This window comes from Oratosquilla oratoria, chromosome 40, assembly GCF_046742065.1.
Source record: "Oratosquilla oratoria isolate Oo_2021 chromosome 40, ASM4674206v1, whole genome shotgun sequence".
NCBI classification, from domain to species: Eukaryota; Metazoa; Arthropoda; class Malacostraca; order Stomatopoda; family Squillidae; genus Oratosquilla; species Oratosquilla oratoria.
In genome coordinates, this window is record NC_134816.1 from 5,786,074 (window position 1) to 5,811,073 (window position 25,000).

Sequence of the window (25,000 nt, forward strand, 5' to 3'; positions counted from 1 at the left end):
GAATTGGTATAGACCAGATTCGTTCTACGAAACGATGCCTTTATTTATTTATTTATTCATTTATTTATCTATCTATTGGAGGGGGTGGCGTGCGACATCACCTGTTATATAAAAATAAGACATAGTATTAATGTTGGGTACTGGATTTAGTATTATTCCAACAATATATGATAATAGCATTTACCACTAATTTAAAGTTTATTTGTGTCACATTTGTTAGTGGCCATTGCTAAATCAAACCGCTAACTACTGCCGCCAAAGAAGTGCTTCATCAGAATAATCGAGGAAAGACGTCAAATACTATAAGTCTTTCTTTACGTCATATTCGTCGTATTTACGAAAAGTGAAGTCAAAACACACGATAAAAGAAGTGAATTCAGTTGTCCCTCGGTCCATGACGACAGAAAAATCAGCTCTACATGTAGCACCACCTTTAAATTTAGACAGACTTTATACGTATATAGAAAGAAGTCTATTGTGTAAATAGATATATAGATAAACAAATGAATAAGTAAATGAATAAATAAATAAGTAAAAATAAATAAATAAATGAAAATAAATAAATTAATATAATCATATTAATCTGAACAAAATAGATATTGTAATATAATCACGAGTCTTATAGTAGGTACCTGTAAATCCCTGTTGTTATCATCTATTACAGTGGTATTTTTTGTCAAGATTTTTTTGACCGATTCCAAGTAAACTAAACGTGCTGATTTCAAATCTGAAACCCGTTTCTATTATCAACTCTAGATTTTTCGCTATTTTCTGTTTTTTTTCTTCTATTATTAGTTACTTTTACACATATAACAAATTCGTTTTCTGAAAAAGTTACACAAATATATAATTTGATTACGTAATAAATAAATCAAAGTAACTAGCTTTAGATAGATGGTCAGTGCTCGTTCAGTATAGGAATGAGACTTTTGTAAGTCTATACACACGCACATGCACACACACACGCACGCTTATATATGTGTGCGTACATGTGAATGTGTGTGTTTTATAAATTCATTAATTCTATTGCAGGGATTTGACAATGAACAGAAGGGGATGCATAAATGATCCAAACAGGTTTTGTTACATCTTTTGCAAAGTTAGAATGCTCGATCAACATTCGAAAATTACTCAGTTTGTAAAATCATGTTACTACGCCTATTTTGGAATACAAATTGAAGATCAAGATAAAAGTTTTGCTCCTCATACATGCTGTAGACTCTACAGTGTAGAACACGTGTTGAAAGTTTAAGACGATGGAGTAAGGGGAAGATGAAACCCCTAACATTTGGTGTTCCCATGACGTGGAAAGAAGGGACGAATCATGTGACAGATTGGTATTCCTGTATAACTAATCTACAATGTGAGTTCATATTTAGAAATAACAACGATTACTTAGAGTTGATACTCTAATTAATGTATTTTGAAAATATATATTTTGACATATTTTAAGTTTATAAAAACCCGCGAGACTTACTTTGATATTTTACCTATATGAATTTTACAGGTGTAAATAAGAAGAATAACCACCATATTGTGTTTCCTGATATCCCATCTACCAGAAAGTCAGTACCTCATGGTCCAGAAAACCCAGTGACAAATGTAGCCAAGTACAGAGATATCGATGAAAGACAGTGATACCCAGCTTGAATATATGGGCACCTTTGCATCGTATTAACCTCCAAACTCCGGTGAGAACCAACCAAAGCCTTTAAGTCAAGCACAACCGAATGACTTATCAACGAGTTTAGGGTTATCAAAAGAGTCTCATCAGTGACTTGAAACACGCCTTGACGAAAGCAATTTGCTTGCATCAGGAATTACGTATTTCTGGTACCGCAAAAGAGGTGAAGATTTTAGCTTTTTTATTTTTTTAGTCTTCACTTTATGACAACTCTTCATTAGTATATTGCAGTGATATTGGAGGACTAATTGAAGCCTTGGGTACACTAAAAACTCATGTTTTCTCTCCGTGGAATAGCAGAGCAGATAATAAACACTACGAGCATAATGAATGGAAAACTATGTGGTTGCGGATCCATTGGTCAAATTTTGGCGCCACTCTTCATATAAGAATTGGATTGGTGAAGAATTTTGTCAAGGTCATCAATAAAGGAAGTCCAACATTTGTTTTAACAAGGTAGACATTTCGATGGCCCCGAGATAAGAATCCTAATGAAGGATGAAAAGTTCGATGGAGTAATGAGTGAAACAAAGAGGAATGCATGGGAAGCCTTCAAATCAGTTGTGGGTAATTTACTTGAAAAAAGGAAGATCAGAATACGTGTTCATTGTTCAAGAATAATGCAGAGTTTTAAGATTCTGGGAGCACGAATGTCAGTAAAAAGAGATTTCAAAGATCGTATCTGGATCATTTTCCTGATGACTGTGGAGATTAGTGTAATTCAATAATATGAGCTGATTGACCAAATCCAGGATATTTTTTTTAATTCGGCATAGCCAGAATGCTTGGATTAAAAAAAAAATGAAATAAAAACGCAGACCTGTGTTATCTTTCCTAGTCTGGTACTTCCCAATGTCAGTTCGGAGAAATTGGGTACTTGTTCTAGGTAAGACGCCAACGACAATACGCTTGCAAACGGCTCTAATGATATCATATCTTTGTGTCATGCAAGAGATTTCCTTGTGTGTAGATCCATATATAAATAGGTTCGCCTAGATTTCATCAGTACTAATTCATCCTTACCAACGCTTAATTCAAATATTTTACCCCTAAAGATGGGCTTGAAGGCTATTGTTACTTACGTTTTCAGCCTGGCTCTGTTGAGCTTAGTCTCACTTTGTTTCTCTTCACCTATAATAAGACATTCAGCAGAATATGAAAGCTTCCATCCTGAAGTGATCATCGTCAATGGTACGCAGGTTGACCTCCAGAACAACACCAATAACTTTCTCTTCTGTATGACAAACCTAGACACTCTCCATTTGGCTTTCAACTACCAATTACCTTGTCTTCAGCCAGGTGTCACAGGACGAGTCAGGCATCTATTACTGCTTTCTCTATGATCTGACGAGGGGACATGTGGTGGCCTCACACAGCGTCGAAGTTCGAAAATATTAATATACTCGTAGTATGCATTGAGCAATGTTTTCGATTGGATGCTCCATACCTGATTTCATTTGTCTTTTCATTTGTATTTGTCTATTTATCTATCTATATTTTGTATATTCATGTAATACATTTCCTCTTAAGATACGTGTGAATATTGATTATCCTATATGAATTTTTTTTTAATGAAATAGGGATAATTTAAACTGCATAAACTGCAGAGGAATATTACTCCTATTAAATGTTGATGAAATGTACGAAAGAACACTTGAAACAAGGCTAACAGCATAGATTAAAGAATAAAGGCAATATGGATTCAGTCCTATAAGTAGTTCAGTTAATATGACATTTACGATGGAAATAATACTAGAAAATATATGTAATGGACCATCAAGATCAAAACATTGGAAGTCATGGAACCTGAACATTTTAGTCTTGATACAAATAGATAAACAAATAAACAAATAAAGAAGAAAGTCCATGAGAAGCAAATGATATTCAAAGCTGGTGACACAATATTGTACGAAGTCAGACCTACAGTAAATCTAGATTTGGTTGTATCGTAATCCTTGATGTTTACAAAACAGTATTCACAGACGAATTCATACAAGATATAAGTGAAACGTATGACGGAATGACAGTAACATACACAGATGATGTGGCATTGATATGCGGTAAAGAAAGCGAGCTCTAGTGACTCTTTGTTCATCCAACTGTAGACTCAACCGTAGTATATATCCACTTGAAGCTCCAACACCTCATTGAAGACCAAGCGGGACAATCTCCACATCACACGCAAACAAAAGGAGCACATAACAGACTGGTCAACATCATACAGAAGCAATAGACGGGAGGAAATCGCCATAGCAAGGCTGAGGATGAATTCCACCTACATCACCCACCTAAATCCTTACATCACTGGCGTATTTCCTCCCCAGTGCAACACCTGCAACACTACACTCTCTGTAAGACATATACTCATACACTTTGAAATATGACACACAGCGCCAGGCGCTTATACACCACTATAGACTCAAGAACATTCAGTTAAATGTAACAAATCTTTTGGCCAATGACTGTATCCTTATTGACAAAGCAGTGTTATATATGTGCACAACAGGACTGTTGTGGAAATTGTAATGGTAAATTAAACAGGATCGCAGGTTCATACCAGGCTTAATGACCACCTTATGTGTCGATAGCCTTAAGGTAAAAAAAAAAGGACTCAACAGACTTGCCTCTAGCTAGCTACCAGCTCACCCCCCCCCCCCCCCCCTCTGGATTGTAATCTTTATCGCTTGGACAACAGACGACTCGACGTGCCAGGTTTCAGTCTTACACGTTCTATATTTTCTACATCCCCCATTTATTTGATAAGTATTATGTGTTAGGATTTATATTATTAATATTGTTTTGTTAGTTTATGTTGTCTCTGATTCAAGGTTCCTGCTCCTATAGTAAAGCATGAAGACTCACCTCTTGAAAAGCATTATGGTTGGACCTGAAGAGCCTTCCATTTTGAGACAATCCCAACAAGCACTTAGGATGACTTCACCTACATGCCTTTGACAAGCGAACCAGAAAAGAGCTCGCCCTAATTCCTTTTTCAGGGAGACGCAGGCACCAGCTTTCTGTGCTAAAGGTGTACGAAAATAGTTTTTAATTGAATAATTCTAATTCTAGAAAAGGTTCTTATCATTTTGTATGGTTATTTATATATATAATTCATCCTCATGATGTTAATATTTACACAACAGTTTCTGATGGGCTTACCTGTATTTGATGGAGTTGTGTCAAAAAGCATCTCCACAACATTCTCTTCACACTTCCAATCCATCAAAAGTTGCTTTGTTGCTGTTGATATCACATCTCCTTTGTGTGGGTCACCTTTCTGATTTGAATGTGGAAGAGGGGGGACTCCAACAAGCTTTGTGCTATTGTCACCAGACACAAGAATGGGCAGGTGATCATCAGTGCTTATAGAATCAAGTGTATCCATTAATTTTCCATCCCAGTGAACTAGTACTTTGTCTGATGGGTGCCAATCATCCTTGTTTTTCAAACTTAATTCTGACATGATCGAAGCTCGGTATCTGTGGGTTGTTCTTGCACTTAAATTCAATTTTGATGTATCCCTGCCACATGCAGATACAAAGGAATATACAATTGTATTCAACTGGGTTGTTGAGATATTATTTCTAACACTGTATGATACAAGTTCCTTTGACTTTAAAATATCATGGGGCACAAAAATTAAAACTCCTTCTTTCGCCATTCTCCTGTGTTTTCTTTTTGGCTCAGCAGTGATGAATTCATCAGTGTTATTTTCCTCATCAGTACTAATAGGAGAATAATTATCAGCCACAACATTTTCTTCATAATCACAACTTTCTTGATCTTGCCGCACCTTTTCTGTCTCTCCTGTCGTTTCTTAATGCTTCTGGCTAGTACCTTGTTCACACCAACCAGAGTAGGTAGCTGTTCTGTCAGTCAGCATGCTTTTCATGAACAGTATGTCATGATCGATTGCATATTGTTCGGCTTGAGCTTTACCCTTCTTTGCAGCTGCCATATCTTTCAACACGGTATTCCTGTAAAATTTCATTGTTTTATCTAGTTCTGATTTAAACTTGGTTATACCAGGATCGTCTGCCTGTCTTCTATCCACATTCTTTTATATAAGTATCATGAAAACTTTGTCATAGTAAGTTTTAATCACTCGGCCAATGTTATTCCTCCCGGAAATGGGTGGAACCCATGCTCTCTGGTAGTGCAAAAGCACATTGTCAATGGTGGCAGATAAATCTTGATCCCAAATCCCAATGCGTATCTCGAAGGTTTGCTAGAAGACAAAATAGAACCTGCCTATTCGATGGAAGTTTACTGCCCCATACTTCCTTTTCTTCATCCTGAGGAACGGTACCCAGTAGCATTCTAATATATTCCCGATCATGCCGTGTTTTCTTGGTGGAACTGATGATTTACAAAAACCCAACCTGCAACAGAAAAGAAAATATTGTGAAATCTTATAAATCCCCCAGGAAACGTAGCGCAATAAATGTGTTATGAAAAATAAAATAAAATTTGCGGATGGCGATACGTTTCAATATTCAATACCCTACCAACGTACTCCTGACATATTCATGAACAAATGCTGCTATTGACAGGAGGCCTAATATTACATCAGACACGTCCAGAAATACAAAACTCATGCCAAAATTCAACCGTACCTCGCCAGCTATAAACAACAAAACCCATCTGATTTCTTCCATCTTCTGTTAATGCAAGATCATTAACAGAAAATGCAATATCACATGGAAACTATTCTATGAATATATATATATATATATGTATATATATATATGTATAGATGTATATATATATATGTATATATATATATATATATAAGGCCCTGGGAACATTCGCAAGTTAAATACTGTACATATGTACTATAGCCAACCTGGGTTTCAGTTTTGCCAACTTAATTTTCATCTTTGCCAAACGGACTTGGAAATAGTAGAGATTTATTTTTAAGAAGAATAGAAGGTAATATAACCATTTTTGGTATATTTTGATACGCTGGTGATACCGCATGTATGCTTCAAGTTCCAAGAAAATTTACGTGGGTGTTACTTACATAGACCCACAACGCTAAAACTTTGAACAGAACCGTGGGATCAGTTTTACATTTTTGGGGGCAACAGGAAGTCGATAGTTTTAGGCAGCTAGGTGGGTAGGCAAGAAGGCAGGCAAGCACAGGCCGGCAGAAAGGCAGGTAAGTAGGCAAGCAGGCTGACAGGCAGGCAAACTGGCAGGCATTAGCAGGATGGTCATAGTCAGGCAGGTGCGCATAGCCAGGTAGGTAGAGACAGGAAGGCATACATTGCCAGATAGGAAGAGACAGCCAGGCACAAGTAGGCAGGCGCAGGCAAGAAGACAAGTAGGAGGGAGGGACAAGCACTCAGGCAGGAGGGGCAAGCAGGGAGGCACAAACAGACAGGCAGATAGAGTGGCACAATTAAGCTGGCACAGGTAGGCAGACAGGCAGGTAGATAAGAAGCTAGGTAGACAGGCAAGGAGGCAAGAAGAAAAATATAAGGGGGCAGGCACAGGCAGGCAGGTACAGGTGGGTAAGCACATGTAAGCAGCGGCAAGCAGGCAGGCACAGGCAGGCAGGGAAAGACAGGCGGTCACAGGCAGGCAGTCAGACAATCAGTCTCTCTCTCTCTCTCTCTCTCTCTCTCTCTCTATTTTTTTTTACTCTTTCCTTTCTTCGTTTATTTTCCATCATTCTGCTTGTGTTTTGGCATATACTACATATTAAGATTATTTTACATTGTGCATTACTAAAACATGTCCTAATGGTGTGTATTTATATGTTGTACGGAACCGTGTCATGTGAAACTATACATTCAATAAATTTCTGTATCTAATTTATTCTAGTCAAAAAAATCATACGTGCAGCTGGCATTTGATTAGTTATACTGCATTCTTTTAGAAGTGTTTTGGCCTGCTCTGCGTTTGAAATGACTGTTCTGGTTTCTTGGTGGATTGTCCAAATGTGTTCATGCCAATTCTGGGGCTTGATGCTTCTGCTCATGCATTTTCTTGTTGATGGTGTTGCCGAGCTGTTATGTTCCTATCTGACTGTACCTGCTTGTCCTTGCCATCATGCCTGCCTCCCAGTGCTTCCCTGCCTACCTGCCTATGCCAACCTGCCTGTGCCTGCCTGCCGACCTGTCTGTTTCTGCCTTTATGTCTGTCTGGCTGATTTCGCTTGCCTGCCTGCATGCATACGTGCATATTGTCTTCCTAGCTGCCTGTCTATCAGTGTGTCTGCCTACCAGGCTACCCGGCAGCTTGCCTCCCTACATGCTGCTGTCTGCTTGTGACTGTCTGTCTGTGCCTTCCTGCCCGTCACTTACTGCCTGTGCCTTCCCTCTTGCCTTCCATGCTGCCCCTGTGCCTATCTATGCCTTCCTGTTTCTGCCTGCTTGACTTTCAGTGCCTGCCTACCTGTCTCGTCGCCTATGTCTGCCTGCCTTTGCCTGATTTCCTCTCTACCTGCCTGTGACTGCCTATCCCTCCTTGCATGTGTCTGCTTGGATGTGTCTTCCTGTTTATCTGCCTGTACTTTCTTGCATGCATGCCTGTCTGCCTACTTGTGCCTGCCTGAATGTCTCCTTGTTTCCTTCCCGATTTTGCGTACCTGCCTGCATGCCTGCCTGCGATTGGCTGCTTGCTTGCCTACCTACCTCCTTGCCTGTACCTGGCTTCCTGCTTTTGTCTTCCTACCTGTCTTCCAGTGCCTACCTACCTGTCTACATGTCTTCCCGCCTGGCTATGCCTGCCTGCCTGCTTGCCTACCTGCCTGCCTGCCAGTACCTACCTGTCCTTCCTTGTCTGCTTGTGCCTGCCTGCCTGCCTGGCTGTCTATATGCCTGTCTTCCTCCATGTCTGCCAACCTACCTACCTGTCTGTGCTTTTCAGCCTATCCCTGACTGCCTGTGCCTGCTTACATGTGCCATCCTGCTTGTCTGCCTGTACCTTCCTGCTTGCATGCCTGTAGGCCTATCTGTGCCAGGCTGAATATCTACCTGATTCCTGCCTGCCTGCTTGTCTTCCTGCCTGCCTACCTGCCTCCCTATGACTGCCTGCCTGGTTGCCTACTTGCCTACCTGCTTGCCTACTTGTTTGCCTGCCAGCATCTGGCTGCCTGCTTGTGCCTTTCTGCCTGTGCCTGCTTGCTTGTATACCTACCTGCCTGCCTGTCTTTGACAGCCTGCCTGCTTACCCACTTACCTGCCTGCCTGCTTACCTACTTGCCTGCCTGCCTGCTTGTGCCTCCCTGCATGTGCCTGCCTACCTGTGTACATGTCTGCCTGCCCGCTTGTCTGTCTGTCTTTGACAGCCTGCCTACTTACCTACTTGCCTGCCTGCCTGCTTGTGCCTCCCTGCATGTGCCTACCTACCTGTCTACATGTCTGCCTGCCTGCTTGCCTAACTGCCTGCCATCCAGTGCCTACCTGCCTGCCTTTGCTTGCTTTCTTGTACCTTTCTGCCTCTGCCTGCCTGTCTGCCTGAAACTTGTCTGCCTGCCTGGCTATGCCTGCCTGCCTGGCTATGCCTGCCTGCCTGCTTGCCTACCTGCCTGTCTGTCTGTGCTTGCCTACCTTTGCTTGTCTGGTTGTGCCTGCCTCCCTGCATGCCTGCCTTTGCCCACCTACCCGTGTCTGATTGGTTGTCTATATGCCTGCCTGTTTGCCTGTCTGCATGCCTGCCTACCTACTTGCCTAACTGTGCTTTATTTGTCTGCCTGCCTGCCTACCTGCCTACCTACCTAACTGCCTGCCTGCATCCCTGACTCCCTGTCTATCTGCCTATCTGTCTGCCTGCGTGCGTGCGTGCCTGCCTACCTGCGTGTAGCTACATGTTTACCTGCTTGACTGCCTGTGACTTTCTGTACCACTGCCCCGCCCGGGACTATAAACCTATGCCTGCTTGCCTGCTTGTCTGCTTGCCTGCCTATCTGTCTACCTGTCTTCCTGCATGCCCTTCTCTCTGCCCACCTGACTTTAGTTACATGAATGACTGCTTGCTTGCCTGGCTACCTATCTTCCTGTAACTGCCTGCCTATTCCTGCCTGCCTGTTCCTGCTAGTGCAAGCCTGGGTGCTTACTTGCGCTTGCCTGCCTACCTGCCTTTCCCTACATAATTACCTACTTGCCTGCCTGCTTAACTATTTTTGTCATTGCCTACATATTTCTGCCTGCCTGTGCAAGTCTGAGTTCATCCTTGTGTTTGCCTGCCTGCCTTTTATTACATGATTACCTGCTTGCCATTCTCACTACCTATCTCCCTGCTCCCGCCTGCCTTTTCCAGCCTGCCTGAGCATGCCTGTGCAAGCCTGAGTGCCTGCTTATGTTTGGCTGCCTGCTTTGCCTGCTAGCCTGCCCGTGCCTGCCTGCCGTATACTGTATGCCTGTGTCTTCCTGCTTGTGTATGACTCCCTACATGTTTGACTTCCTACCTGCCTATTTACCCATGTTTACCTGTCAATATCTGCCAGCATATTTGCCAGCCCGTGTCTGCCTCCCGGGACTGACTGCCTGCCTGTGCCTGCCTCACAGCCTACCTGCCATCCTGCCTGCCTATACAAATTACTAACTACCTACCTGCCTACTTACCTTGCTGCCTGTGTGTGCCTGCCTATATCTGTCAGCCTACCTGCCTGATTGCGTGCCTGAATGCCCGCCTGTGCCTGCCTAGATATACATGGCTACCTGTCGGCCTGCCTACCTGTTCATATTTGCCTGTATCTCTCTGCCTACCTGCCTAATTAACTGCCAACATGTACCTGGCTGCCGGTGCCTGCCTTCCTGTATCTCTACCTGTACCTCTCTGCCCGCCTCCCTGCGTCTGCCTGTCTTCGTTCCTGTGACTGACTGTCTTTGCCAGGCAGCATGTGTCTACCTGACTATGCTTGCCTGCTTGCCGTTGCTTACCTATGCCTGCCTACCTGACCCTGTCTGCCTGTGCCTGCCTCCTTATATTTTTCTTTCTGTCTCCCTACCCGCTAGCATGTGCCTGCTTATGCCATCCTGTCTGCCTGCCTGCCTGCCTTCGTGTGCTTATTAACCTGTATCTGCCTGCCTTATTGCCTGCCATTGCCTGCCTGCCAGCCTGTCTGCCTGTTTCCTGGTGCTTGTCTGCCGGTGTTTGCCTGCATATATGCCTGCTTGTGGCTGTCCACATCTGGCTGCTTGCATGCCTGTCTATGCCTATCTGCACGCATACCTGTGCCTACCTGCATGTGCCTGCTTATGCCATTCTGTCTGCCTGCCTGCCTGTCTTCATGTGCCTGTCAACCTGTACTTGCCTGCCTTCTTGCCTGCTATGCTCTGCCTACATGTGCCTGCCGATCTGCCATTGCCTGCCTGCTAGCCTGCCGGTGCCTGTATGCTTGTGCCTGTCTGTATGTATGCCTGCTTGTGCCTGCCTGTCTGTGTCTGCCTGTGTGTATGCCTGCTTGTGCCTGCCTGCTTCTGGTTGCCTGCATGCCTGTCTATACCTACCTGCATGCCTGCCTGTGCCTGCCTACCATTGCCTGCTTTCTTACTGACTGCTTTCATGCCTGCCTACCTGCCTGTTTCCCTACCTGTCTACCTTACCTTCCTGCCAGCCTTCCTGCCTACCTACTTGTTCCTGTCTGCCTGACTTCCTTTCTGTGCCTGCATGCCTGCGTACATACCTTATTGATTGCCTGTGCTTGCCTGCCTCTATATCTGCCTGCCAGTCTGTGTCTGCCTTTCTATGTCTGCCTGCCTGTGCTTTCCTGCCTGTGCCTGCTTCTCTGCCTACCTGTCCTTCTCTACCTGCCTGGTTTTCTGTGCCTGTCTGATTGTACATTCCTCCCTTCATAACATGCCTATCTCCCTGTACCTATCTGCCTGTCCTTGTTTGCTTTGACGTACTTGGATATGCTTTTCTGCCTGTCTGCCCATGCCTTCCTTCTAGCCTGTATACCTCCGTGCCTATCCATGCCTTCTTGTTTGGCTGGCTGCTTGCCTGTTGCCAGCCAGTCCACTTACCTGCCTGCCGGTGCCAGCTTGCCTATGCCTGTCTACCTGTGACTGCCTGCCTACCTGTGCCTGTCTACTTGTGCCTACCTGCATGTGCCCGCCTGACTCTTTGCCTTAGTTTGCCTGCCTGCCTATATTTACCTGCCTGTGCATGCCTACCTGTCTGCTTATCTGAGACTACTTTCTTGTGCCTGATTGCCTGCCTACTTACCTGCCTTCTCGTCCACCTGCTAGTGCATGCCTACCTGGCTGTACCTGCCTGCCTGTGCCTGCATGCCTGTGCATGCCTGCCTGTACATGTATGCCTGCCTGTGCTTCCCTGCCTACCTGTACTTCCTGCCTGTGCATAACTACCAGCTTACCTATGGGTGCCTGACTTTGCCTGCCTGCGTTTCTGCCTGCCTTCCATCCTGCCCTCTTTACTAGTACCTGCCTCCTATCTATCTGCCTGCCTGCCTCCAGCCTGTCCGTCTACCTCCCTACCTGCCTACCATAACTGCCTACGTGCTTACCTATCTTCATGACTGGCTACATTTCTACCTGCCTGCCTACTTCCTGCTCGTGCCTGCGTGCCTGCTTGCATGCTTGCATTCCTATCTGGTTGCCTGCACCTTCCCCTCCTACCCATCTACTTGTGCCTGCCTGCCTGTCTATCTACCTTTGTCTGATTGTCTGTGCGTGCGTGCCTGGCTGCCTATCTACCTTTGTCTGATTGCCTGTGCCTGCCTGCCTACCTGCCTGTATGCTTGCTTGACTGCCTGCCTGTCTGTTTACTTTTGTTTGATTACCTGTGCCTGCCTGCCTGCCTACTTACCTGCCTGCGTTTGATTGGCTGCTTGCCTGCCTGTACCTGCCTACTTTGCCTGCCTGTCTCTATCTTCCTGCCTTTGTATGCCTGTCTGGCTATGGGCAAAAGTGACGGAGGGAGTAATTGACACCCGGTGTGTCTTGAACGATTTCTCCTGTGGATACTTGTACATTAGCCTAAAAACTGACATGACCCCCCCCCCCCGCGGGGGACCGAACGCGAAGGCCTAGCAACGTGCGTACAGAAGTATACCCCAACTGTCCGGGTGTGGTACAGTGTGAGCATCTGGATGACTGAGTCGGCTGAATTCTGAATTCTGAATTCTGAATTCCTAGAAAAGACCACCCGCTTGCGCGGGATCGTTTTTTGTGGGAAGAATGTCTGTAAGAAAATGAAAAGATAGTGGTGTATAAAAGAGGGCTATTAGCACCAGGCGAATTAGCGAGCGATTTGGGGCAGTTGGTGGTCGTGGCTCGGGAGAAATGGACTGGGAGCTTGGAGGGCGGCGCCGACGCCAGGATTAGGATTAGGATCACCAACAAAAGTTTAGAAAATGGTAGGAGGCGTAGTAGTAGAGAAAGGTGGAAAAACGGAAAATCTTTAGTTGGAGGTAAATTGAAATGAGATGTAGTGTAAGAGAAAGTTAGAAAGGAAGCGAATTTTAGTCGAAGAAAAAGTAAGTGTAGATGTTTGTGCGTGTGTCGTGGCTATGTTCGTGAGAGGTGTGTGTGTGTATCTTACTGGAAGTGAGTAGAGTTCACTTCCCGTGTGTAGAGCGTGTTCCTGATAAGCCACAGGTGGGGCCTGTGTAGCCTGCTTTTCCCCAGGTTGGGTTTGAGATCCTGTAGAGTTGATTCAGTGGCGGTGCGAGGGGGGGGGGCAGGCGTGCGGTGTAAACCCGCCTGCCAACGTCAACGAAGAGGTCGGCCTCTACCATACCGGCAGCAGCAAAGGAGATATATCTCCTCGCCACCACCGGCGAGCGTGTAGAGCGCGTTCCTGAGAAGCCACAGGTGGGGCCTGAGTAGCCTGTTTTTCCCCAGGTTGGGTTTGAGATCCTGTAGAGTTGATTCAGTAGCGGTGCGAAGGGGGGGGGGGGCAGGCGGGCGGGTGCTGTATTATCTCCTTCCAATCACAATTCTGAAAGCAGAGAATTACGTGATTGGGAATTATGTGTAAAATGTCAGAATGTAAACTCACTCGCCAGTGTCAGCGAAGAGGCCAGCGTTAGGTTGCGGGCCGGTTGGACAGAGAGGCGTCCCAATTCCTCTACGTCGACCAGCCTACGAGCAGATGAGGGTTCTGTGTGCGAGTTGGGTTGGGCCTCTCCTAAGCCAGCAAGCAAGTGTGCGTGTGACTCTTTTCTTCCAAGCACTACTCTGAAAACAGAGAATTACGTGGCTTGGGAAAGGTGTGTATTTGTCTTGGTGTAAACCCGCCTGCCGACGTCAACGAAGAGGTCGGCCTATGCCAGACCGGCAGCAGCTAAGGAGATATGTCTCCTCATCACCGCCGGCCGGCGAAGATTCCTGGGCGTTTGTTGAGAGAGCTGGAGGGGAGAGACGTCCGACCTCTAGGAGCATTGTGTTGAATGGCTTGACCGCTCGGGGTAGGCGGTATATATACCCACGGCCAATCTGACTCCTTGACCAGACGCGACCTAATTGGGATGACCCATCCTAGCCCTCGAGCGTCGAGTCAGGTCAGACTACCACACAACTCCGTGTGCATCAACTTGTACCTACAGGCATATCGGTGCATGTGTACACCACATGCCCATACCATCCTACCTGTCTGCTTGTCTAATTATGCGTACATGTCTGACTCTGCCTGCCTCTACCTGACTGATTGACTGCCTTCCTACCTGCCTGCCTTCTTGCCTGCCAATGCCTGCCTGCCTGCTAGCCTGCCTACTTGTTTCCCGATGCCGGTCTGCTTGTACCTGCCTACCTGTACATGCCTGTATGTACGCCTGCTTGTGTCTGTCTGCTTTTGACTACCTGTATGCCTGCCTATGACTATATGCACGTCTGCCTGTGCCTACCTATATGTGCATGCCTGCCTGCTCGTGCATAACTGCCTAAGCCTGCATACCTGCCTGCCTACCTACCTACCTGGTTGCTTGCCTTCCTGGCTGCCTGCCTGTGCCTGCCTGTGCTTGCCTGTGCCTGCCTGCTTCTCTGCCTAACAGCCTTCCTGCCCTTCTGACTCCCTCCCTGTCAGTACTTGACAGCCTGTGCCTTCTTGATTATGTTTGCCTGCCTTTGCCATCCGGTCTACCTGCCTGCCTGCCTGCCTGCCTGTGCCTACCTGCTTTGCTGTGATTGCCTTCCTGTCGGCTTACCTATACCTGCTTTTCTGTGGCTGCATGTCTATGCCTACTTGCCTGTATCTTCTTGACTGTGCCAGCCTGCCTGTGCCTGCCTTGCTGTGCCTGACTGCCTGTTTTTTCTGCCTACCTGCCTGCCTGCCTACCTGCTTGCTTGACTGCCTGTCTCACTACCTTCCTGCTTGCTTGCCTGTCTACCTGGCTCCTTATCTACCTGTATACCTGCCTATGCCTGCCTACCTGTGCCAGCCATCCTGTGCCTGCCTACCATTGCCTGTTTTTCTGCCTGGCCGCTTTCATGCCTGCCTATCTGCCTGCTTCCCTACCTATCTACATTCCTGCCTGTCTCCCTACCTGCCTGCTTGCTCCTGCCTGCCTGACTGCCTGCCTTTCTGTGCCTGCATGCCTGCCTTTCTGTGCCTGCATGCCTGCCTGCAAACCTTACTGATTGCCTGTGCCTGCTTGCCTCTATATTTGTCTGCCAGTCTGTGCTTGCCTGACTGTGCATGCTTCTTTGCCTACCTGTCCTTCTCTACCTGCTTATTTTTCTGTGCCTGCCTGATTGTGCATTCCTCCCTGCCTACTTGCTTGTCTGATTGTACCTGCCTGCCTGCCTGTCCTTGTTTGCTTGTGCTTACTTGGCTGTGATTTTCTGCCTGTTTCCTTGCCTGCCCATGTCCTATTGTCTGACTGGCTACTTGCCCGTTGCCAGCCAGCCTGCTTACCTGCCTGCCGATGTCAGCTTACCTATGCCTGCCTGCCTGTGACTGCCTGCCTGTGCCTACCTACCTGTGCCTATCTACCTATGCCTGCCTGACTCCTTGCCTTACTTTGCCTGCCTGCCAGTACCTGCCTTTCTCCCTGTGCCTGCCTGTCTATAATTTCATGCCTGTGCATGTCTACCTGCAGACCTGCTTATCTGAAGCTGCCTTCTTGTCCGCCTGCTAGTGCATGCCTGCCTCATGCTTCTTGCTTGTCTGATTCCTCCATCTGCTTGTGTGGCTGTCTGGCTATACCTGCCTGCCTGTGCCTACATGCTTGTGTATGCCTACATGTGCATACATGCCTGCCTGTGCATGCATGCCTGCCTGTGCTTGCATGCATGCCTACCTGTACCTCCTGCCTGTGCATACCTGTCTGCTTACCTATGGGTGCCTGACTTTGCCTGCTTGCGTGCTTGCCTGCCTACTATCCTATCCGCTTGCTAGTACCTGTCTCCTGCCTATCTACTTCCCTATCTTCCTACTTGCTTCCTGTTTGTCTTCCTGCCTCCCTGCCTCCATGCTTACCTACCATAACTGCCTACATGCTTGCCAACCCTTATGACTGGCTTCATTTCTACCTGCCTGCCTGCTTCCTGCTCGTGCATACGTGTCTGCTTGCCTTCCTGTTTGGTTGCCTGCACTTAGATGCCTTTGCGTTCCTGCCTATCTACTTGTGCCTGCCTGCCTGCCTGTCTACCTTTGTCTGATTGCCTGTGCCTGCCTGTCTGCTTGTGTGTTTGCCTGCCTGTTTACATTTGTCCAATTGGCTGTGCCTGCCTGCCTACTTAACTTTCTGCATGTGACTGTCTGTTTGCCTGCCTCTGCCTGCCTACTTTGCATGTCTCTACCTACATGCCTTTGTATGCCTGTCTCCATGTGACCATTCTGCTTGTAACTATTTCCTTACCTGCCTGTCTGTCTGTGCCTGCCTACCTGCCTGTGCCTGGCCGACTGATTGTGCCTGCATGCCTGTACCTGTCTTCAACCTTCTGACTGCATGTCTACCTTCCTGCCTGTCTGTGTAAGAGGCCGGTAGATAGAGGTAGACATATAAGGTAGATCAGAGTAGATTGAGAGGTAGATGGAGAACGAATGCTAATCCAGGGTCAGTTGTTATGAATACTTATGATAATAACGGCCGACGGCTGACAGTCCAAGGATAGCTGAGTCAGACTCGCGCCTTGTATATGTTTAAAAGTGCAGAGTGTCGCCTGGTGTGTAATATTGTTTCGACTGTTGGAACTGCGAGCGGACAAGCCATTTTTTGTTACGACATAATGCCAATTGGAGAAAAAGGTGGAGGAGGAGAATAATCATTGGTGCAGAAAGGAAAGTCACGCCCTTAAGGTGTGTCACTTGTTTGAGAAGTAAAAGACTATTGGATGAATGAAAGAGTGATGTCAGAACGAAGGTGGCTTGACGTGATGTAGAGAATTCCGGTGGGGATTCTCGGGGTGTACTGATTTAGACCAACAAGCTTCAGAGAAAAACTACACCTTATTTTATTCCCCCCCAAGAAGACCAAGGCATGGGGCCTTAGAACAAATTCTAGAGAGAATAGAAACGCTCTGAGAGGAGACGACGGACGCGGGGGTGACAGTCTGCCTACCTGCTTTCACGCCTGTCTGTCTGCCTGCTTGCTTGCCTACCTGCCTATCTTTGCTTGCCTGCCTGCCTGTCTGTCTGTGCAAGTCTGCCTGTGTATGCCCGCCTGTATGTGCCTATCTATTTGTTTCTATCTGCCTGTCTATCTGCTTACCTGTGCCTTCCTGCCCGCCTTACTGCCTACCAGCTTCCCTGTGCCTGCCTGTTTGTGTCTGCTTGTCTATGCTTCTGTGCCTGTGTCGGCCTCCCTATGCCTAACTTTATGCGCTTTCCTGTCTTTGCATGCCTTCCTGATTGTGCCTGCCTGCCTGTGCCTGCCTACCTGCCTGCTTATCTGTGGTTGTCTGCCTTTGCCCGCCTGCCTACTTGCTTGCCTACCCTCCTGTCCACTTGTTGGTGCCTACCTATTTGTGGCTGCCTGTCTGCCTACCTGCCTGCCTGTGCCTAACCTGCCTGCCTACATGCCTGCTTGTGCCTCCATGTTTGCTCCTGACTGTGCCTACCTGCCTGTCTACATGCCTACTTGTGCCTGCCTGTTTGCTCGTGCCTACCTGTGGCTTCCTTCATGTACCTCCCAGCCTTCCTTACTGACTGCCGCATCCCTGTGCCTCCTTGTTTGGTCACTCGTGACTGTGCCTGCCTGTTTTGTCACTCCTGCCTGTACCTATCTGCTTATGTTTGCCTGCCTACTTGTACCTTCTTGCCTGTGCCTCCTCCCTAGGTCTTTTCCCTGTACCTCCTCTCTATGCCAACCTGCGAGTGCCTTTCTGCCTTCCTGCCTGTGTATGTATGCCTGTCTGCTTACCTATCAGCATGTGCATGTCTGCCTGCCTGTCTGCCTGCCAGCCTGTGTCTGCCTGCCTGCCTGCCAGTCTGTGTCTTCCTGACATTCCTTCCTGCCTGTGCATACCTGCATGTTTCTGTCTGCCTATGCCTGCCTGCCTGCATGTGACTGCAAGTCTATGTCTGCCTGCTTATATGCCTGACTACCTGCCTGCCTGCCTGTGATTGCCTGCTTGCCTGCCTGCCTGCCTGCTTGCCTGTCTGTGACTGCCTGTGCATGCTTGTCTGAATGTTATCACCCAGATTGTGCCTACCTGCTTGCCTGCCTGCCTGCTTGTCTTACTACCTGCCTGCCTGCCTACCTATATTTGTCATCCTGCATGTGCCTACCTTCGACATTCTACCTGCATGCCTACCTTGTTGCCTGCCTGCATGCCTACCTTGTTGCCTGCCTGCATGCCTACCTTCCTGTCTACCAGTTTGTCTACCTGCATGCCTCGTTGTCTGCTTGTGCCTGCCTGTCTTTCTGCTTGCCTGCCTGTACCTACCTGCCTGTGAACTCTTGCCTGTGTCTGCCTGCCCGCCTGTCTGCCTGTGCCTGCCTGGCGGTGCCTGCCTGCCGGTGCCTTCCTGCCTGCATGCTTTCTTCCTCCTGCCAGTGCCTGCCTAACTCTGCCTGTGCTTCTGCCTGTGCCTATCTGCTTACGTATGCCTGCTTGCTTGCCATCCTACCTGTGCATGCTTGCATGTACCAAGTTGTCAATACCTGAGGACGTTACCTCTTTGATAGATCAACCCTCTGGTTGAAGGCTATCCCCATGAAGGACAGTACCACCTCGTTCTGCACTACAACCTTCCTCTGTGGATGGATTGCCAGATTTGGCCTCGCGGAGCACGTTACCTCCGACCGAGGAACTTTCTTCACGTCGCGGCTGTGGTAGTCCCTCGCTGAACTCCTAGGTACTACAGCCCACACACTACTTCCTACAACCCTACAGCTAACGGCATGGTCGAACGAACCTACCGCTCACTCAAAGCATCTCTTGCGGCACGTTCCAACTACCATGGATACTCCTTGGCCTCCGGAGAGCCATCAAGGACAACCTCAACGTGTCTCCGCTTCTGTCATCTTTAGTCTTCTGGTGTCGTTATTTCTTTCAATGATGGTGGTGGTGCCTTCCATATGGTGCCTCTTAAGTGCTAGTCCATGCTCGTACAGGTAGTGTCTTCTTATGGCGCCGTCCTGCAGATGTGCTGAAATTCTCTTTGACAGTGTTGTAGTGGTGACGCCAATGTACCGAGAATTTAGGCGACTGCAGTCACCACTGGAACATGTGTGTTGGAACACGACATTCACCTCTTACATTTCACTTGTCTTAGGGAGGCAGCTATTCTTTACGACTAAGTTGGATGTCCTTTTTGTCTTAAAGTAAATGACGAGGTCGATTTTTGAAGCCGGGTCGGTGTGTCTGACGTTCTTATAGATTATATTTTTGAGGGCTTTTTCGACATCCTTGTAGGGTGAATACATAGTACCACTATAAAAGAGTTATATGTTTTGTGTAAATGGCTGCTGTTCTTGTTGGTGCATAAAGGTGTCCAGGCGATGCCGTATAACGCTGTTTATTTCTTGAATGGGGTAATTGTTGTTGCTGAGAAGCTGGGTGATTCTCTTAAGCTCTGCGTTCGTGGCGGTCCATGTTGAGGAGTGGGTAAGGGCTCTTTTGACGAAGGCGTTGATGACACTGCGTCGATACCGCTCAGGACACTAACTTGCACCGTTAAGACAGAATCAGAGAATGGTGGATTTGGTATAAACTTCCGTTGAAAATGAAGCAGCTTCAAGACGGACCAAAATGTCGCCATGGGGTCACCTCTGGGAGTGCTCTTCGCTATCTTTTATATGAAACATATTGAAGAAGAGATATTCTGGCAGAAGCACCATCCAAAGCCAGAAATCTACGCAAGATACGTGGACGATATTTTCATCAGTGCCAACACAGAAGAAGAAGTCGTGAACTTAATTTCCGAGTTTAAAACAAATTCCTGCCTCAACGTCACCCACGAGATAGAACAACACAGCAAGCTTCCTTTCCTCGACATTTTGGTTCGTTGTGAAGCCGCTTCATTTTCAACGTAAGTTTATACCAAATCCACCAATCTCGGATTCTGCCTTAACGGTGCAATTGCATCGACTGGACACCTTTATGCACCAACAGGAACAACAGCCAGTTACACAAAACATAAAACTCTTTTATAGTGGTACTATGTCTTCAGTCTACAAAGATGACGAGAAAGCCCTTAAAAGTATAATCTATAAGAACGTCACACCCACCGACCCGGCTTCAAAAATCGACCTCGTCATTTACTATAAGACAAGAAGGACATCCAACTTAGTCGTAAAGAACAGCTGCCTCCCTAAGACAAATGAAATGCAAGAGGTGAATGTCGTGTTCCAACACACATGTTCCAGTGGTGACTGCAGTCGCCTAAATTCTCGGTACATTGGCGTCACCACTACAATACTGTCAAAGAGAATTTCAGCACATCTGCAGGACGGCGCCATAAGAAGACACTACCTGTACGAGCATGGACTAGCACTTAAGAGGCACCATATGGAAGGCACCACCACTATCATTGAAAGAAATAACGACACCAGAAGACTGGAGATGACAGAAGCGGTGCTAATTTACAAAAAAAAAAAAAAAAAAAAAAAAAAAACGCTATCAATATCCAGCAGCAGCCTGAAACGTCGTTACCAACTAGAAGACAGAGGATGCATCCCGTGCGCTGATTGGCGGGCGGACGTTTCAGCTCTCCGCTCTTCGCCGATATATACCATAATACGACCAAACCCTGGCTTAGAGAGATAGACATGTTGATTCGATCCGTTACAAATATCGAGTCAAGAAGATACGAGAAGAAGAAGAAGATAAGATTCAAGAAACAAGAACCAAGTCAAGAAGAGAAGAAACGGAAAAAACCAGGTCTGCTTTTCGAGCTCCTTACAGCCCCCCAAAGCCACCATTCAAGGGAGTATCTGTGGAGCGTACGGCGGTCTGTACAAGGTGAACTGTGTAGAGGTAAATATTAGCGTAACGGTCGGTAATTACCCACCCACCCTCATTCCTACTCCCACTATCTATATACAATCTCTCAAACACACGCCAACATAACTTTCTCTCCTTTCACACAACAAACAAATATTGATAGGAAGAAAAATGACTGAGACCAGAGTCCGCCTAAGGGCGGACCAAGGTGAACCACCGGACAAAGGGAGTGTACTAAAAACTATCTGTGGGGAATTAGGCATTCCCATAGTCAATATCTTCAAAGCAGGCAAAGGGTACAATGAACTCTGCGCCAACACACAAGACGTGGAAACATTCCACGATAATAAAAGCAAAAGGTAAACTGAGCAAAATAGGTCTTACACCAGTACTATTATCAGCACAAAGAGCACGTAGGACAGTCTACTGCACAGGGGTAGATCCATGGGTAGGAGAGAGGTCAGCCCTAGAAATTGAAAAAGAGATTCATAGGCAACACGACTACCTAAGGGGATCTCAAGTTTCAAAACTAGGGACACTGACCAGAACCTTCAAAATAACATGCTCCACTGAGAGACTCCTAAAGGAAGGCATAAAGCCTTCAACATGTCCCCGCGGACAGAATCCGAAGGGAGGATGTAGAGATAACACAATGCCTCAGGTGTTATCAATTTAGTCACTCCACAAAGCAATGCCCCAACAAAGACAACATCTGTTCCCAATGCTCTCAGAAAGGACACACCCACAAACAGTGTACTGAAACAACACTTCACTGCTTAAACTGCCAGGGGAATCATGTGGCTGTAGCTGCGTCCTGTCCCATGCGAAAGGAGGAGAAGAAAAAACTCCTTAAAACCAAGCGGACTAAAACTTACGCGAGTGCAATACAGAATAACACCACAAGCATTGCACAAGCTCCTACCTCAGCCACCACTCAACCCACTCAACCCACAGGACTTCCACAAATCACCTTGACTTTGTCTAACACACTACAACTACAAACAGTGGGCATGATTTATTCAGCACACTTACATAACATCACACATCCAGGAACATTCCAGAAACACCTCACAGAGCTCTGTATCCAAAATAACATCACTTCATTCACACTAATCCCAGCAGGCTCCTCCGAATCTCTTTTGGGAATCAAAATACAAACTGGTAATACAACCCCTACCAACAATCACTCTACCAAAACACAAAAGTACTCTCATGCCAACGACTCAAAAGCCTCCCCCCCAAACCCCCTCACTTCCTCACATGCCTCCACAGACAACACAGACACAGTTACCTACACCCCCTCCCCACACTCCTCCTCCGCCCCACCAAGCAAAGCAACCGTTACAACTCAAGAGACTGACAATGACAACCCTTCCTCTTCCTCCTCCCAATCCGTCCCCTCCAACAGTACCACAAGTACCCAAACCGTAACCACCCAACCAAAGATCTCCATCACAGGCTCAAAACACACTCAAGATAAGGAATTAGACTTCACAATATACGCAGCACTAAACACACACATCCCAAACATCCCAACAACACACAACCTCTCAAAAGGACTTGACAAAGGACATTTCAAAATCGTACCTAAAAATGACGAAATCAAGATAGGACCAATCATAGAGAACTGGAACAAAAGATTGTACGACGAGGAAGTCTTCGAAATCAAACTGGTATCAGCAACTAAATTTAGAAAACTAAACAAAACACCAACAACTACATAAAACACACAAATAAACACCAACATGTACACTACACTCAAAGTCCTGCAGCACAATGTACTAGACTGGCACAACAGAAGACACGAACTAATAAACACCTACAGACGAATAGACCCAAATATCATAATCATAAACGGACACGGATGTAACAAAGACAGACCAATAAAAATACCAGGATACACCATTCACTCCATAAACACCACACAAGAAAAACACGACGGAACATGCATTGCGGTCCAAACACACTTAAAACACAAACTAATAGACGACTTTCACTCAGACATGTTAGCAGTTACCATAGAAACTTCTCTAGGACCTACAACATTCGCCTCAACATACATCCCATTCAGACGATGCTACCTAGTATTTCCAGACTTCATAAGACTCGCCACATTTCAACACCCAACATACATAATGGATGACTTAAATGCCAGGTCCCATGCACTAGGACACAGGGATTCAACCCCCCCCCCCCGGCAAAGGAGTCACTCACCTCATACATAATTACGGCATGACACACATACATTAAACATCAAACATCCACCACTCCAGACATAGTCCTACAAAACAGACATGCCACTCACAACTACCACATAACACCAGGTCCACTTACATCAAGCGACCACATCCCAGTCATTATGACAGTGTCTGTGTCCCCCATTCAAATCCCGATAAGATGACGATTCGCACACAAGAGAGCGAACTGGAAACGTTTCAAGTCGCTCGCGGGGGAGTGCGATGAGGGTGCGAACGAGGAGGAGATAGACCGAGCACTACAAGCCGCAGAAACAATCATACAACACGCAGCTACACTCACAATTTCAAAAATAGCTCACAGGATACTATCACACGCACCCATCACAGAAAACATTAAACGACTACTAACACAAGCAAGACACATACACGAATACATCACAACACTTCCACAAGGACCACATCACATCAAAAGACTTAACAAAATCAGACAACTACTCGACGAACACTACAAAGCACAACACCAAGAAAAATGGCAGGAAATGATCTCCAAACTGACATCTACCAAAGACACAAAAACATTCTGGAAATCGGTAAACAGGATGATGGGAAACACTAGAACGTCACATAATCATTACATAATAGAAGAACTAGGAAAAGAAACACTAATCACCACAAGAAAAAGAAACAGCGCTACGTACACACTGGGAAAAAAACTTTCACCATCACACCAACAGAAAACCAAGACTTTGACAAGGACTTTGAAGAATACATTGAAACTTGCATGGAAGACTCATCTCTCATAACCCCCTCCACACACTCCTACCCCTCCGCTCTCCCTAAGTAGGGACAAACCAAGCCCATACACATACACTACGTGAAGCCCTAAACTCTATGAAAAATAGGGCGCCAGGCAGATCGGGAATAACAAAACAAATGCTTACACGTAACGCACATCCCAAAATAATACAAAACCTCACAAACATCTTCAACGCAGCACTGGAGATGGATTACTTTCCACGCACTTTAAAAACAGCAGTAATAATAATCTTTATCCCCAAAACAGGCACTAACTTAAGACAAGTAAACAATAACAGACCCATATCACTCTTAGAAATACACGGAAAACTCTTCGAAAAAATACTAAATCACAGACTCTACACACACCTCCATCAACAAAAGACATTAAAACCGTCACAACACGGCTTCTTCAGACATTCAGGATTCGGCACACACACACACACACACACACAGCTCTGGCCACACTATACTACTCACTAGCAATAGCTAAAGCCCAGAAGCAGCACCAGGTTAATTAACCTGGTGCTCAGGGACGTGAGCAAAGCCTTTGTTTGATAAGGTATGGTGGACAGGGCTAAAATACAAAATAATTCAACGACAACTCCACCCATACCACTTGGCAATTTCATAACAGGCAGGAAAGCATGCGTACGCATAGGACACATAGGACAAGAATTCTCCATCACCTGTGGAGTCCCGCAAGGAAGCTCCATTAGCTTTACAACACTTTACAACATTTACATACAAGATATTCCGGAGCCAAACCCGGGATGTCAACACATCATATACGCGGATGACATCACACAAATAATTACACAACCAGGAAAATCAACACGCATGCTTGCGAAAAAGACAGAGCGCGAGATCAAAAGCATTAATGCTTACGAGCGCTGCTGGAAAATTCGCACGAACCAACAGAAATTCACACTAATACACATACAAGGACAAGGGAAGTCACCTGTCACGACAGATGGCATCCAACACAAATACTCAACACATGGTAAAGCGCTCGG

The 25,000-nt window shown here is 46.3% G+C and overlaps 2 protein-coding genes across 2 annotated transcripts in view; both read right to left on the reverse strand.

The window, feature by feature from the left end:
* Nucleotides 1-3,972: 3,972 nt before the first annotated feature.
* On the reverse strand, nt 3,973-5,347 carry LOC143020416 (uncharacterized). Its single transcript, XM_076176833.1, has 3 exons — nt 4,844-5,347; nt 4,547-4,706; nt 3,973-4,033 (listed from the first exon to the last, which is right to left on the reverse strand). The coding sequence occupies exons 1-3, from the start codon at nt 5,343-5,345 to the stop codon at nt 3,973-3,975; spliced, it is 723 nt and encodes a 240-aa protein (XP_076032948.1). The 5' UTR covers nt 5,346-5,347.
* A 636-nt stretch (nt 5,348-5,983) lies between these two features.
* The window catches only part of Syn (synapsin), a 747,383-nt gene continuing 728,366 nt past the window's right edge, over nt 5,984-25,000 (reverse strand). The window contains exon 14 of the mRNA XM_076177098.1: nt 5,984-6,066. Coding sequence (XP_076033213.1) covers nt 6,052-6,066 — 15 coding nt within the window. The 3' untranslated portion in view covers nt 5,984-6,051. The remainder of the gene's footprint in view (nt 6,067-25,000) is intronic.

Coding starts and splice junctions, on each gene's coding strand:
- LOC143020416 (XM_076176833.1), bottom strand. CDS start 5,345: ATGGCGAAAGAAGGAGTTTTAATTTTTGTGCCCCATGATATTTTAAAG. Junction 4,707..4,843: donor CACAACTCCATCAAATACAG/GTAAGCCCATCA, acceptor GTACACCTTTAG/CACAGAAAGCTGGTGCCTGC. Junction 4,034..4,546: donor ACCATAATGCTTTTCAAGAG/GTGAGTCTTCAT, acceptor TATGTCTTACAG/AGAGTGTAGTGTTGCAGGTG.